Here is a 15,490-nt window from a genome sequence, read left to right as displayed (position 1 = left end):
TTCAGACTTCTTTGACACATGGGTTATTTGGAAGCATGTTGCTTAATTTCCAGGTATTTGGTCATTTTCCAGCTATTTTTCTGTTATTGGTTTCTAGTTTAATTCCCTTGTGTTAGGATTTATGTTAAACTGGCTAGGAGTTGGGCTTTGTTTAATGTTTGGTGTAATTATTGGTGCCAGGGATTAAATTCCTGTAGTGTCCTTGTTTTTGTCTCCTCTCTTGATTTTGAGTTTCCTTAAGTATAATTCCCTGAAAGAGATTCTGTGTCTTGCAGCTGTAATCCACTATTATTAAGATATGGGAGCCCCACTGGTGTGGTTGTATGGTATGGGGGAGCAGGTTATTTTATAATCTTCTGATTAAATTGCAGTGTCTGTTGGACCTGTGTCTTGTGTCTTTGACCTTCACAAAGTGTAATCCGGTGGTATAGCTTTTTGTTCTCCCTGCCCCCTACTCCTGTCTCTGACCTCAGCATTCCCAGCCCGTTCCCAGGAAGCTCAGACCCCTACTGACTTTGCTTTTTTCCCTTAGGTGAGACTAGAAGGGTTGGGTTGGGGCTGGAGAGGGAAGAATGCCCTTCCCCCAACTGGGATAAGGCTCGGGCAAAGTATTTTCCCCTGGAGCCTAGGCCTTTGTTACAGAGACAGGTCTGGCCTATTTCACAATGATAGCTCTTCACTTCTCCTCAGAGCTAGGAGGACATGTTTCTTAGCTCTTCATTTTGAGAACTTGGTAGGGTTCCTGGAGATAAAAACCCACCGAAGTATAGGCTCAGGAGTTCCTTACTCTCACACAAGTCCACACACAGCCTTCAGCAGTTCGTCAAAGTTGCCGTTTAAGTAGCCCTACCAGTTATGGTTCTAGCGGTTTCTACTCCAGGTAAGCAGATCTCTCTGTGTCTTTTTGGATAAGCCTGTCTCTTCAGATTTGGGGGTCAGAGTTTCCCTTGCAGCAGTTCTCCTGTGGGTCCAAGAAAAGTTATTGATTTTTCAGTTTGTCTGGCTTTTTCTTGCTGTACAAATGCGAACAACAACTTTTTTTGTTTTTTTAATTGAAGTATAGTTAATTTATAATGTTGTATTAGTTTCAAGTGTACAGCAAGACAATTTCTGAGCTTTTTACTTGCCAGAACTGAATCTGGAAGCTGCCCGTTTATTTTCTAATTAGTGAGACCACTTTGGTCCCCTCTCAAAGGGAGAAAAAAATTAGAGGGCGTTTGGCCTCTAATAAATCCTGAGTGGATTATTATGAACCTCACCTTGTTCCAATTTATGGCATTATGTGGTAGAGGAGAGGGTTGCTGTGATGTTTCAGGAGTGTGTGCTGGGTGTTTCCGTGGTCTGTGGCTAGCAGGTACTCCAGAGGTACCGTGGCCATGTTGGTATAGCTCTAGTTAGGCACAGACCGGAAGTGTTGGGTCCCAGGTTGTGCTCTTCTTCACTGCTCAGCTGAATCTTACTTTTCTAACGATTGGTAGTACCATTTATTGATCTTGCCAGAAGGGTATTCTGTGATAACTATGCAATCAAAATACCATTTGGAATTCCTCAAAGCTAATGTCTTCTCAGAAGTCATTCAACACAATGTACGAATGACCCACAAATAATCATTGCTAAAATTATAGAGTATGAGAGTTGGAAAGGACTGTAAAAATCATACATGCTGATATGCCTTCATTTTTACAGATGGGGAACCTGAAACCCACAGAGATTAAGACAGTTGCCCAGGCTGACACAGTTAGTGAGTTATGGAGCTAGGGATGGAATCTGTATCTTCTCACTGCTGGACAATGGGTCTGATCACAAAGATGGACTCCCTTCCTTCCTTCCTTCCTTCCTCCCTCCCTCCCTCCCTCCCTCCCTCATCCCCTCCCTTCCCCTCCCCCCTCCCCTCCCCTCCCCGCATTGGGTCTTCGTTGCTGTGCGTGGGCTTTCTCTAGTTGCGGCAAGGGTGGGGGGCTACTCTTCGTTGTGGTGCGTGGGCTTCTCATTGCGGTGGCTTCTCTTGTTGTGGAGCATGGGCTCTAGGTGCGTGGGCTTAAGCAGTTGTGGCACGTGGGCTCTAGAGCACAGGCTCAGTAGTTGTGGCGCACCGGGCTTAGTTGCTCCACAGCATGTGGGATCTTCCCAGACCAGGGATGGAACCTGTGTCCCCTGCATTGGCAGGAGGATTCTTAACCACTGCAACACCAGGGAAGTCCTCCCATTGACTTTCATGTAAAAATTTAGTAAGTCATCTTCCTCTTGGTGCTTTCCTCCTAGTGTTCTACAGAAACTGTCACCTGCTTTGTTTCTAAATACCCCAGTGGTCTGCCTCTCAGAATGGAAGTCTTCCCTTTGCAATGTCTTGTCTCTACTCTTCTAGCTGCATTATCATTATTTTTCTTTTTAGAAACACTTATATAACACATAAATACACCTCACTGTTCAAATAATACACCTGTATATAAAATGTGAAAGTCCCCTCACTACTTCCAACTCCAGAGATAACCCTTCAAAATAACTCAGTCATGACCCTTCAAAATAACTCAGTTATGACCCTTTCAATTCTTTTTCTATCCAGTTAAAACAGAGACACACACTTTAATTTTTTTTAATCTACTTATTATTTTGTAACTTGCTTTTATCACATAGTAAGTTTGGGAGATTTTTCTATTTCAGTACACATCAGTCTACTTCTTTCCTTATGCTAGTTCCCATTACTGGACTCTTTCATTGTTTCCAGTGCTGCAGTGAATAGCATACATACATTGGTGTGCACAGGTACAAGTGTTTCCTTAAGAGCAATTCCTAGATTATATGTGTGTGTGTGTGTGTGTGTGTGTGTGTGTGTGTGTGTGTGTTTAACTGTTTTGTTTTGGTGTTTTTTTGTCCACGACATCACACTATTCCCATGAATCCAAGAAGAATTTCCTACTTGGTATTTCCTCTCTTGGAGTTTTTTCCCCTGCTAAAGAATGGTTGCTAATCTTTTGTCCCCAGCTTCCTTTTGGAGATTAATAGAGACAAACCAATGCAGACTCAATATAGAAGAACTGGAAAAATGCTGCTTCTAAAATAATAAGCACAAGTAGTCACACAGGATCGTGCTAGCCAAAGGCTTTCTCAATACTCTGGTATGGAATGTGCATTTTAGAGCAGGGTTTCCCTACCCATTACATTTACCAGTCTTCTTGTCAATCCCTTTTATGTATAAATTTGAGAAGGAAGGACTGAAGAGCAAGTAATGGAGCAGAGGGCTATTTTCTTTATGTGGACAACCCTCTCAGCAACATTGTCAAACCTGTCCCCTCTACTTCTATTTCTACATTGATTTTGTACAGTGGGGGTCTGCAGATACCAAGCCATACTCCTCAAGCTATTTTTCCTATAACACTGGTAACTCTGGCAATTAGCACCCTGGCTCCACTGGTAATGAAAGTGATTTGGGCGGGGAACTTCCACATTAGAGCAGATGCTGGGAATAGAAGGCATAAAAGGCACACTGTCAAGCAAATGTCTACAGCCCAGTGGGTGCAGAGCTGTATCCAATGGGAACCAAGGAGTCTGAAGGTGGTATGAGAATCTAGATTCACGCATATCTTAAAAGGCTTTTCCCTATCCCCTTCTCCCATGCCCCACCTTCCTATATACTTCTCATGGCCCTCACACTTCATTTTAATAGTACATGTCATAGATTCATTATTGTTTTTGCAGTCCAGTTCCCCACCTCTCTCACCACCTCTCTGATTGTCTAGCTCAGCAGAGCTGGGATAGAGAGTTTCCTCTTTGTTGTCCTTCCTGCCTCTTAGACAGCTTCACATTTTAATGTGCTATGAGCAGGAACCAAGCAGTCAGTCCTTAAATGAAATGGGTGCAGGGTGACAGTCAAAACAACACAGGCACTGACCCGTCAGATTGGATGTCAGATATAACTGCGGGTAGTGTTCTGGAGCCTCCTGGTGTTCCAGCTGCTGCATCATGGGAAAGTTCAGGAGCCTCCAGGGGATGGTTGTGGGGGAGGAGAGTCCTTGGGAAAGAGTAGTTATTTATCTACAGCCACAGGTATTTCACTATTTAACAACCAGTATGGCTGTACAGATGTGTATCAATAGAATAGTCACCCTGTATAAGTGTCCTGGGGCCAAACTAAGGTAGTATATTAAAACATAACATGGTCCTGTGACATTCTCCAGGGCTTACATAGGAAGACATTTGCTTTTCTGGGCAATTCCCTGGCAGTCCAGTGGTCAGGACTCCGTGCTTTCATTGCTGTGGGCCTAGGTTCAATACTGTAAGCCGCAGGGTGGTGTGGCTGGGAGAAATAAAAAGCATTTGCTTTTCAGCCACTGTGTTTCATTAAGTGGGGAAGCAAAATAGAGGCACAAGTTGATAGAAAGGTCCTAAAAATGTTGACTCATTATTGGGGCTTCAACTGTAATGTATTCTCAAACGTAGAGGTGAATGGAGTGTGAAAGGGTTCATGGCTTATTGGGAGATCTGGAATGGATGAACCAATACAAGAAGGGAAAAGGGTGCAGGTATGGAAGTGAGAAGTGGCTCATAATAGACCCTTAGTACTTGCTGTTGAATGAAGGTACAGTTTAAAAGATTGCAGGATGAATATCTGCTGATGTGTGCTAGGTCGAGTGTTGACTTTTTTGTATATGTGCTTTTAGCCTTGCAAAAATACAATATATCCCTGTAAAAACTGAAATACATTCTAAAAAATGGAACTATTTTCAAGTCCTGTTGATATGTACCAATAGCCCTGCTCCATTTCTTTGAATGCTTATTTCTTTCTTTAGGCTGCTGCCAATAAGTGAGCCCTCATACAGCTGTGGTTATCACTAAAGCAGTACTTCAGGGTGCACGAGGTTTCCTTCTATCCTCTTTCCCCTTGTGTCTTTGTTAGTGCTTTCCCCTTGTGTCTTTGTTAGTGTTTAACTAATTCACTTAATCAGTTACTGTTCAGCTCCCCAGGGAAATGTCTAATGGCATATTGGTTAGGGATTGAAATAAACATTATTCTCAAATTGGAGTTTATTTTCATGTATTTTAAGGGGTTTTCCAGTTTTAAGCATCATGTGATTTTTAGAAAAAAAAATAGAAAGTGGTTTCCATAAAGGAAAATGAGCTAAATACATTCATTTATATGCCTCCTCATTCAAGCAGTGTGCTTTTAAACACCCATTAATTAAGTTTTTAGACCTAAGTGTAACTTACCGGGAAAGCTGTGTCAAGGTTGACTTATTTTTCTCACTTGTTTTTTGTACATTTTTTCCCAGACTCAAGCAATCCAGATTAGCTTTCCGGGGACTTTTATCATTTAAGAGCTAGATGTACTTTAACCTGAATCATTTTCCTGCTAGAGCATTAAATCATTTTAAATATAACTTACTTTGAAGGGCACACTATGCCTTCAAAACTTACCTAAGTTTTACTTTTTTTTTTGTATAGAGGCAAGAATCTAGAGTTGCTTAATAAGCACCCCAATCTGATATTTAGGGTCGTTGTTTAATTTTACTCTTCTTCCCTTGGTAGAGTATTTACACACCAGAAGCTTAAATATTTTATTTTAATTACCATTTTTTAACTGAAGTATAGCTGTTTTACAGTGTTTCAGGTTGTACAGCAAAATGGTTCATATATATGTGTGTGTATATATAATACATAGATATTCTTTTTCAGATTTTTTCCATTATAGGTTATAACAAGATATTGACTGTAGTTCCCTGTGCTATACAGTAGGTCCTTGTTTATCTAAAGAAGCTTAACTATTAATACACTGTTTTTTGAAAAGACTTCTGCGTTTTACTACTTTCTTTGTACCTCAGTAGTTGGTCCTGGATGGAATAATCTCTACTGCCATTCTTGACAACTTAGTTTTATGACATTAATATTTCTTTCTAATAAGTAATAAAATGCTAAGAAAAGAAACCAGTTGGATGTGGAATAAGACCCACAGCTTAAGCTGTTTGTCATCAAGTCAGACATAGCTACCTCTGTGAAAGAGTGCAAGCAGTTTCATCCCTCTCATTGGTAAAACCTTAAAAAATCAGTAGTGTCATTGTCATCATCCTTATTATACATTTAAAAATATATTTTTGGGGCTTCCCTGGTGGCGCAGTGGTTGAGAGTCCGCCTGCCGATGCAGGGGACACGGGTTCGTGCCCCGGTCCGGGAAGATCCCACATGCCACGGAGCGGCTGGGCCCGTGAGCCATGGCCACTGAGCCTGCGCGTCCGGAGCCTGTGCTCCGCAACGGGAGAGGACACAACAGTGAGAGGCCCACATACCACAAAAAAAAAAAAAAAATATATATATATATATATATATACATATATATATATATATATATTTGCAAAGTGGTTGGAAAAATATTTCAAAATCTTTCTTTTTAAACAACACTGCTCTCTTTTTAAAATTTACTTATTTAAAAAAAATAAAATATTTTTTCCTATTCTAAAATTTATAATGAATATCTTATAATTCCTAGTCCACACTTGTGCCAAATGCTCATTAAGTGGTCTTCCTATGTTGAAAGTTTTAAAAACATTTACGGGGGCTTCCCTGGTGGCGCAGTGGTTGAGAATCCGCCTGCCGATGCGGGAGACACGGGTTCGTGCCCTGGTCCGGGAAGATCCCACATGCCGCGGAGCAACTGAGCCCGTGAGCCATGGCCGCTGAGCCTGCGCGTCCAGAGCCTGTGCTCCGCAACGGGAGAGGCCACAGCAGTGAGAGGCCCGCATACCGAAAAAAAAAAAAACAAAACATTTACGAGCCACTAATGTGTTAGAAACAGAAAATGATCTGATCAGATCTGTGTTCCACAAAGATAACTCTGTTTGTCCCCAGATATTAACTATATCATTGCTGTTTTATCATAGGATGCATTAAAAATTGGTAAGCATTTCTTTCTCTTATTTCCATAATAATATGTTGACCTGGCAGTCTGTATAAAGAAACATATGTGCTAGAGATTACAAATTTGGCAGAGAAGGGAATAGAGGGGTAGAAAAGAGTAAAAGAAATATAATGTCAAATTCTGAATGCCGGTGCCTCATTTCTTTTTTTTTTTAAATTGAAGTATAGTTGATTTACAATGTTGTGTTAGTTTCTAGTGTACAGCAAAGTGATTCATATATTTTGGGGGGGATGGGAGAGAATTTTACTACATTCACCAAGTTAAAGGACAAGAACATACAGTAAACACAACTTAAAACAATTTAGAATCATAAGCAAAAAGTGAGGTAGACTGACTACTAAAATTCACCAAATTTTGGTTAAGAAAATTTTACAGTAATGAAGTAACACAGGTGCCTCCTTTTCTAAAAAAAAATCACAAAAAGCAATTGCATAAATTACAGTCAAAAAATTGAATACAACAATTCTCATTGTAATTTTAGTGTGTGTGTGTACATGTGTGTGTGTGTGTGTATTCCTTTTCAGATTCTTTTCCCTTATAGGTTATTACAAAATATTGAGTATAGTTCCCTGTGCTACACAGTAGGTCCGTGTTGGTTATCTATTTTATATACAGTAATGTGTATCTGCTAATCCCAAACTCCTAATTTATCCCCTTCTCCTTCCCCTTTAGTAACCATACGTTTTTCTATGTCTGTGAGTCTGTTTTAATTTTGTAAATAAATTCATCTGTATCATTTTTTAGATTCCACATATAAGTGATATCATATGCTATTTGTCTTTCTCTGAGTTACTTCACTTAGTCTGATAATCTCTAGGTCCACCCACATTGCTGCAAATCCAGTGCCTCATTTCTTAATCTGAATTGTAATTAAATCTCATTTTAGTATGAGGACTGTGTCATGGCTATCAGCCCTCTAGTTTTCAAAAGAGGTAAATTTACATGGAATAAAAAAGTTACTCCCCTAGAAGTACTGATGGAGTATTTGAAAAATACATGAACTTTCATCAGAAGTTATTGACATGGGGCTTCCCTGGTGGCACAGTGGTTGAGAGTCTGCCTGTCGATGCAGGGGACACGGGTTCGTGCCCCGGTCTGGGAGGATCCCACACGCCACGGAGCGGCTAGGCCCGTGAGCCATGGCTGCTGAGCCTGCGCGTCCGGAGCCTGTGCTCCGCAACGGGAGAGGCCACAACAGTGAGAGGCCCGCGTACTGCAAAAAAAAAAAAAAAAAAAGTTATTGACATGGTACTCGTTATGCAATCCAGTCACTGTACATTGAAGAACTATACACTTTTTAAGTACCAAAAAAGATAGTATCTTAAAGTATAAAATAATCTAAAAAGATAACATAAATCTTATTAAAGTAAGTTAATTCTGTAGTGGTCTTCAGATACTATAGGCAGAATCCTATTGAGTAAAGAATAACTTTGAAGGAGGCTTGTGAGTTTGGCCCTGTCATCCTCTCTAAGTAAGATATACAGACTTTTCTAAAAGTGTAATTATATAAGACAGTCACACTTGGGCCATAGGTTTTGCTTTTTAGTTCTTTGCCACAATACTCTCCATTGCCACTTCATTTTACTTCTCATTAGTGCTAGGTTAGTTCATCAAGAGACTGAGATGTCATCATAGTGATGGACGGACCAAAAGCATACAGGTTCCATGAAGCACCTCACATTTCCTAAGGTTTTGTTATACTGACATTTAAGGATGCATTGGGCCTTAAGAACTGATGAGAGTAATCATAACATTTTAAAGCCCTACATTCAGGTCTGATTATCGGAGCACACTGACTGGATTAATGTTCAACAGTGGGAGTTCGGAGATGGCAGTTTTTTTCTTTTCTTTTTTCCAGTTCTATTGAGAAATAATTGACATACATCACTGTATAAGTTTAAGGCATACAGCAGGATGCTTTGATTTACATATATTGTGAAAAGATTACCACAGTAGGTTCAGCTAACACCCATCTTCTCATATAGATACAATAAAAGGAAAAGAAAGAAGAAAAGAAAAAAGGAAAAAGTTGTCTCCTTGTGATGAGAACTCTTAGGATTTACTCTCTGAACAACTTTCCTATATATCATACAGCAGTGGTAGGTATAGTGGGAGATGGCAATTTCATTCTTCTTAACTGGACTAGCCTTACTGCACAGTTTATAAAACCTGCTTAAAAATAGCCTTCGGAATAAGACAAGAGAAGGGAAAGCCTTTGAAACAATGCAACTGTAGTAGTGAATTAATTTTCATGGCTGAAATAGCTACTTTTACTCAGGTTGGATTAATGAGATCAGACTTGATGTTGCTTTCTAGGTAGAGCACTACCACTAACACACCTCATTTTCTTGACTGCTTTCTGAGTTTCAAAGTTACTAGGTGGTATTAAAGAACTGACTTTGTATAGTAAGTTCATATGTGGTTCAGTTTTTCATAATTTTCTCTATGATGTGTGCATAGAAAGACATAAAACATGTGTGCACAGTTTAAAGAATAATTATAATGTGAATGAATACTCAGGTAACCCCTGCCCAGATGAAGAAAAATTGCCAGCCTTCCAGAAGCCCCACCCTTACCATGTGCTCCATTCAGATGGTGACCCCCTATCTCCTCTGGTTTTACTTCTGGCTTTATTGTCTTTACTTCTGTCATTTTCTTGCTTCTCTTTGTAATGTAGTCACTTACATTTGTGTCCTAAAACGATATAATTTAGGTTTGGCTGACTTTGAACTTACATGAATAGAATCATGTTATGTGCTCTCTTGTGTCCGGCATCTGTCACTCATTTCACTTATTTAGCTCGTTATGTTTGTGAGATTTTATCTGTGTTATTGGTATCCAGTGCCCTTTTAAAAAAAGCCTTTCTATATTTGCCTGTCTCCCCTGCCTCATTTTTTTTAAACTTAGGGTCCCTGTAACTCTAAATGCTTTCTGATATTTCTACTTTGCCTTCATAGATTTTCTGCTAAATGAGGTCTGAAAACTAAAACTTTCGGGATGCCAGTTTTCTGAACTGACCTGACTGCCCCAAGTTTGATGATATTTGTTTAGATGAGACTACATCTTTAAGGCTTCCGTGCTCGGTTAAAAATCTTCCTTTCTCCAAGGCTGGTCCAAGGGTCTGGTCACGTGATCCCAACAGTGACATCACATTCTGACCGCCAGGGAACACTGGTGGTTCTTTAGGTGGTGTTTGTTCCTGTGAAAGGCAGAGAATGCAGCAAGTGCCCTTTTAAAGCAGTTCAGACTGGGGCTCCTTCTGTAAAAGCTCCTCAACCTAAATGAGCAAATGCGGGCTGCCAAGGTTATTTCTTCCTTGAGGCAGAAAAAAAGAAAGCTGTGATTGAAGGTAAGCAGACTTGAGCCTGGCCAAGGACCGAAGCGTGACCCCAGGGAGAAGGGGATCTGGAGAATCACAAGCAGTCTGTTGTCGGATTCTAATCACTGCCTGCTCTTTTAGAGCTGCCTGACAATTTGCATTTATAATAGGAGACTATCTACAAAGAAGGATGATGCAGTGCTCATGTTACCTAGTGATGTAATAGGAATTTTTCTTTCTTGTTAGGAAGCTTGTTGCAGATCTTCATTTCGTCTTAATATTCTTCGAGCTGGGGGCCTCATTTGATATACAGTGTAATGTTAGGTAACTATTGGGTGCTTTTAAAAATCAGTTTCACAAAATCCTTTGAAAATGTCTCCTGAAAGGAGCACATTTAAACCAGACCAAATTCAATTGAAGCATTAACCTGCTTTAAAAAGTCAGTTTCTGGTTGGTTGGTGTCCTGTGTTCATGTCAGCATTTGTCTTGAGAATTGAAACAGCTTGGTTCCCCCCTGCCCCACATACTTTAGTCTCTTTCTGCCCTCATTTCCCGGCTGGCTGTTTCCCTCCAAGCTCTCAAACAACACACCAGCATTAATCTTTATCAGTATGCCACTGACATGATAGGAAATGCTGGGCTGGTGATTCAGCAGCCAACCATTTTACGGCCAGGTATGCTTGAAGATATGGAAAGGACTTTGGTTAGGGGTTTTAAGATTAACTTGTTCATCTCCTCCTCCACCCCCACCCCACCCCCACCCTTACTATGATTTGGATTCTGCAGAGCTTTTCCTTTCATATGTGTGTGTTGCTTGTGAGTTGTGAAAGGTACGCTGAACTAGGTATTCAGGAGACTTAGACTTTGTAAACCAGGTGCAACTTGGGTGTTAATTCAAACTTATCCTTTGAGGGTGCTCAAGTTGTCTATTAGGAGTTTAGAGTGAAGGCGGGGGTATGGATGGGGGAAGAGGGGGTCAGCTCAGGCCCACTTTGGCCTTCTTCGAAGAGGGATTCATCACCAAACAGTCTCCATAGAACTTTGTCCCTGCCAGGGTTGATGCTGCAAATGTGAGCTGTGGCTGGTTGAGTTCATTGATGGCATTACTCTGCATTTTTCCTCATTGTGCATTTGCATGCATTCCTGAATATGGTTTTACATTTTGTGTTTAATAGTGAAATCTTGTTCCACCAGAGGATTGTGGAAATATTTTCAAGAAGTTTGTTAAGCAATACTAAGGAACCTTGTGTAAGTGCAACCTCTGAGTTTGAACACTCCTCCCTTATCCCAACTGTTTATCAAACAAACTTGGGTTCAGCTGATATTTATTGGGTCATGGCTATGTGCTAGACACTGGAGAAGGCAATGGTAAATCAGATAATAGGGCTACCCTCAAAGAGCTTATAGTCTAGAAAAGAAGATAAAGCATTTGCTTAAGTAATTGTAGTAGAAGTGCTGAAAACGAAGCGGGTGAAGAACTGTGATTGTTGGCCAAAAGGATATGTTTCTTCCAGTTGAAGGATCAGGGAGGGACATGTCATCTCTGAGCCATGCACTTTTCTTTAAATCTCTACTTGGAAATTTTAGACTGTCCTGGCATACTCAGTAAAAGTTTCCACAAACCCATGGCATCAGGAATCAAAGTCATACCTATGGAAGGGAAATATGTACATTCCAGCCAGTTTAACTCTAGAAGAGACCTACATGCTTTCTTTGGAGTCCCCACTCAGGCAAAAGCCACCTCTGAGGATAGAATTACTGCCTTATAAATGTAAAATGGTTTCTGACTGGATTTGTCTGCAAAGACCTTTGACCCTTTTGTCTTCATCCTAGAACAGAAACTGAAATACCTAAGCTGCTCCAAGCTCCTGTTTTTTGTTTCACAAATCCTTTTCCACTGAATTTCAACCCCTGTCAATTCTCCCTTTGTACTGTGGCTCTCATACGTCCCTTTCCATTCACACTACCTCAAGATGCTCAAAGTTTTGTGCCTAAGCCACAGAAACTTCTCAATGTGATGGATGTTCCTACCAGGTGATTATTCTGCTTTATCAGCACACCCTAACAGTAGTCATCTGATAGTTTAAGGACTCACCTCTTGGTTCTCAGAAAAGAGGTATTAAAAATGTCCAGAGTGTCTGAAGTACTAATGCCTGTTTTCTGTTCAATCCAGAGGACAAGTCATACAATGGTGGAGGAGGAATAGGTTCTTCAAATAGGATGATGGACTTCTTGGAGGAGCCAATCCCTGGTGTGGGGACCTATGATGATTTCAATACAATAGATTGGGTGAGAGAGAAGTCTCGAGACCGGGATAGGCACCGAGAGGTAAGACGGAAGATGCTTTGTGAGTGAGTGTTAGGAAACGTCAGGAGAAGAAGTTGAAGATATAGATTCTTTATATGTATTCTTTCCCTCAACCCTGGATGTGGCTGAATCTGTTTTCTGTTGGACATGTAGGGTTTTATTTTTAATATAATTTTATTTTTAAGGTATCTTGTATATGATTTTGAAAAGAATTTATATTTAATGATGACTTATCAACCGACAGTAAGTGGTTGAAAAGGATCCTTGGGTATAAATGCCTGTGCAGAGAGGTGAAAACAAAGTTGGTGGGAGGAACCAAATTAAATTTCAAAGATCTTCCTTCCCCATCTCATCTCTCTTTTATGGTTTTCCCTTTAAGCAGGATTTTTACACCTAAGAAAAGTAGATGGGCTCTTTTTAAAGGAATAAAAGAAAAAAAATCTCAGAGCTGTAGTGTTTACTGAAGCTTACAGGGTAAACCCGTGATTATTATAGCTCTTGTACAACCATAAAACCAAAGAAAATTTATGCATTCAACTCACACAAAACCACAAGACCAATCAAATTCAAATCAATGACATTAATATGATAGGTGATAGATGGTACTTATAGCTATGGCCCAGTTTGTTTTGAATATGACAAGATAATCTCCCTACTTTTCTCTTTTCAAAGTACTGTGAAAACTTCTCAGAGCAGTCTGCCAAGGTCATTTGCCTTTAACTTATTGCTGTGTATCATTTAAATCAGGGAATCACAATTTCTAGTTTGTGTCAGGAGCACATAGAGAGCTTATTCAAAAGGTAGGGCCCCAGCCCCAGTCATGCTGATTCAGTAGGGAACATTTCTTCAGCCAACAGTAAGTATGATTATTTTTTCTTTCTTACTATTTCTGCTTTGATTGCAAATTTAAAATTCGATTTTTAAATTAACTCCATTCTCTCTTGAATTCATGATTTCCTCCTCTCAGACCTGAGTGAATCTCCTGAGCGGTCAGGTTCAGATAATTTTTCATTCCTTTCTGAGCTCCTGACTGGCTTTCTCAAGACCACCCAAACCCAGGAGTCAGGTTGTCCCAGGTACAGGTTTTGAGAAGTTTCTTTGTAGTCCTTGGATTTGTCATAATCCCATAGAGTTTTCTTCTCCTAACTCGAAAAGGTGATCTCAAAAAAAAGTGATCTCTATAAAACATTCTGTTTTTTATAAGATTCCTGCTATTTGGGAACATACACACATATTCTTTCTGTTATATAAATTCATCATGCAGCCTGTAAAATATAGAATCTTATGGCTTTAGAATTTTTGCTATCTGTATTCAGAGTTCAGTTGGTCACCATTTGCTTATTCAGCATGTTACTCAGGTTGTGAAAGCCACCTGTGATATGACAAGGGCACGTTTCCCGTTATATCAAAATGGTTGCATCTGAGACACATTATATCAGCTAATAATAATTTAAAATCAATTAAAATATGTTTATCAAATGTTCAAAGGGGACCTTTTTTAGCATTAACTGTTCATCATCTGAATGGAAACACTGTCATAGGGAAAAGTGTCACCTCATCTACTTTCAGCACTTAAATTAGAAACTTAAAGTCATAAGTCAAAATGAAATTTTAAACTGCTTTTAAAATGTTATAATAATTTATTACTTGTGATGTTGCTGCAGATCAAGATGGGGTAGCTAGCTTACAGTTTCAAAGATAAGAAATAGAAGTACAGAGGAGGGGGAAGTACTAATGACAAAGCTGTTAGAATACCTGTTTTGTTGTTGTTGTTGTTGTTTTGTTTTTTGCGGTATGCGGGCCTCTCACTGTTGTGGCCTCTCCCGTTGCGGAGCACAGGCTCCGGACGCGCAGGCCTAGCGGCCATGGCTCACGGGCTTAGTTGCTCCGCGGCATGTGGGATCTTCCCGGACCAGGGCACGAACCCGTGTCTCCTGCATCGGCAGGCGGATTCTCAACCACTGCGCCACCAGGGAAGCCCAGAATACCTGGTTTTGAAGTGTGGGCACTGAAGGGTTAAGTTGACAAGGCTAGGACCTAAAAGGTAAAAGTTTCTGCACCTCTTGAAAGCTGCAGATATTCCCAGCAGGTTTTTGAAAATGAAAGAGATCATCCCTGATATCATTTAGCATCTGTGATCACTGTACAGTAAGAGGTTTGTGGTATCAAGTCTTGGAATTTGCCTGAACTGAAGCACAGCCCCAGGTAGAAAACCACAAATTGTACTTTTAACCCCTCAAATAAGCCCGTGTTTGTTTATTCTTTGAAAAACAATCAAACTATTTGCTGTGAGTCAAGAGACCATCTTTGGACTATCTGATGTCCAGGCCAGAAAGAGACCGCTGCAATAAGCAAAACAAACAGATTGATGTTATAAGAATTTAGCGGCTAATAGGGAAGTCCTGAATAAGGTACTTGCAGACATTGCAATACTGGAGATGAAGGTGGGGTTCAGTAAGACAGGGTTCAATAAAGCTCAAAGTTCATGGTGGCGTTGGTTCAGCTAAAGATTTGAGAAGTAACTCTAAATTGAACTCTATTCCCAATGAATAGGTTTGTCTTTGTGTTTCTTTATCGCACATTTTGAGGTAAAAAAAGCAAGAGTGTGTGTAGAATGTATCAATGTTTTCTCATTTCTCCCTAGATTACCAATAAAAGCAAGGAGTCAACATGGGCCTTAATTCACAGTGTGAGTGATGCTTTTTCTGGCTGGTTGTTGATGCTACTTATTGGGCTTTTATCAGGTATGGTAAACCATGTTAACTTTCTAAACAAATCTCCTGAAATTGTGGTGTGCCCCTCTCCCAAGTCATGTACTGAATTGAATGCTGTGCTTTACTGTTTTCCTACATGAACGGAATTGCTCGTGGGCCTTTGGGAAGCTTGATGTCCCCGTCTATAAAGAGGTACTAATACCTCATCTCCTTCCTTAAATAAATGAGGTTAAATGAGGAAAT

At 40.2% G+C, this 15,490-nt stretch overlaps 1 protein-coding gene across 4 annotated transcripts in view; it reads left to right on the top strand.

The window, feature by feature from the left end:
• CLCN5 (chloride voltage-gated channel 5) overlaps window positions 1-15,490 on the top strand; it is a 146,749-nt gene that overhangs the window by 113,850 nt on the left and 17,409 nt on the right. For 2 of the 4 annotated variants that reach the window (XM_059049723.2, XM_067024066.1), the window contains 2 exons: window positions 12,400-12,554; window positions 15,178-15,277. In XM_059049723.2, the coding sequence (XP_058905706.1) occupies window positions 12,400-12,554; window positions 15,178-15,277 (255 nt within the window). Of the gene's footprint in view, window positions 1-8,935; window positions 9,007-10,050; window positions 10,257-12,399; window positions 12,555-15,177; window positions 15,278-15,490 lie in introns of those variants that run through there. The other 2 variants (XM_067024064.1, XM_067024065.1) reach the window with 2 other exon arrangements.

Source organism: Kogia breviceps, chromosome X (assembly GCF_026419965.1).
Source record: "Kogia breviceps isolate mKogBre1 chromosome X, mKogBre1 haplotype 1, whole genome shotgun sequence".
In the NCBI taxonomy this organism is placed as follows: domain Eukaryota; kingdom Metazoa; phylum Chordata; class Mammalia; order Artiodactyla; family Physeteridae; genus Kogia; species Kogia breviceps.
Note: the sequence above shows the minus strand (reverse complement) of the source record. Positions and strands in the feature narration are given on the sequence as shown.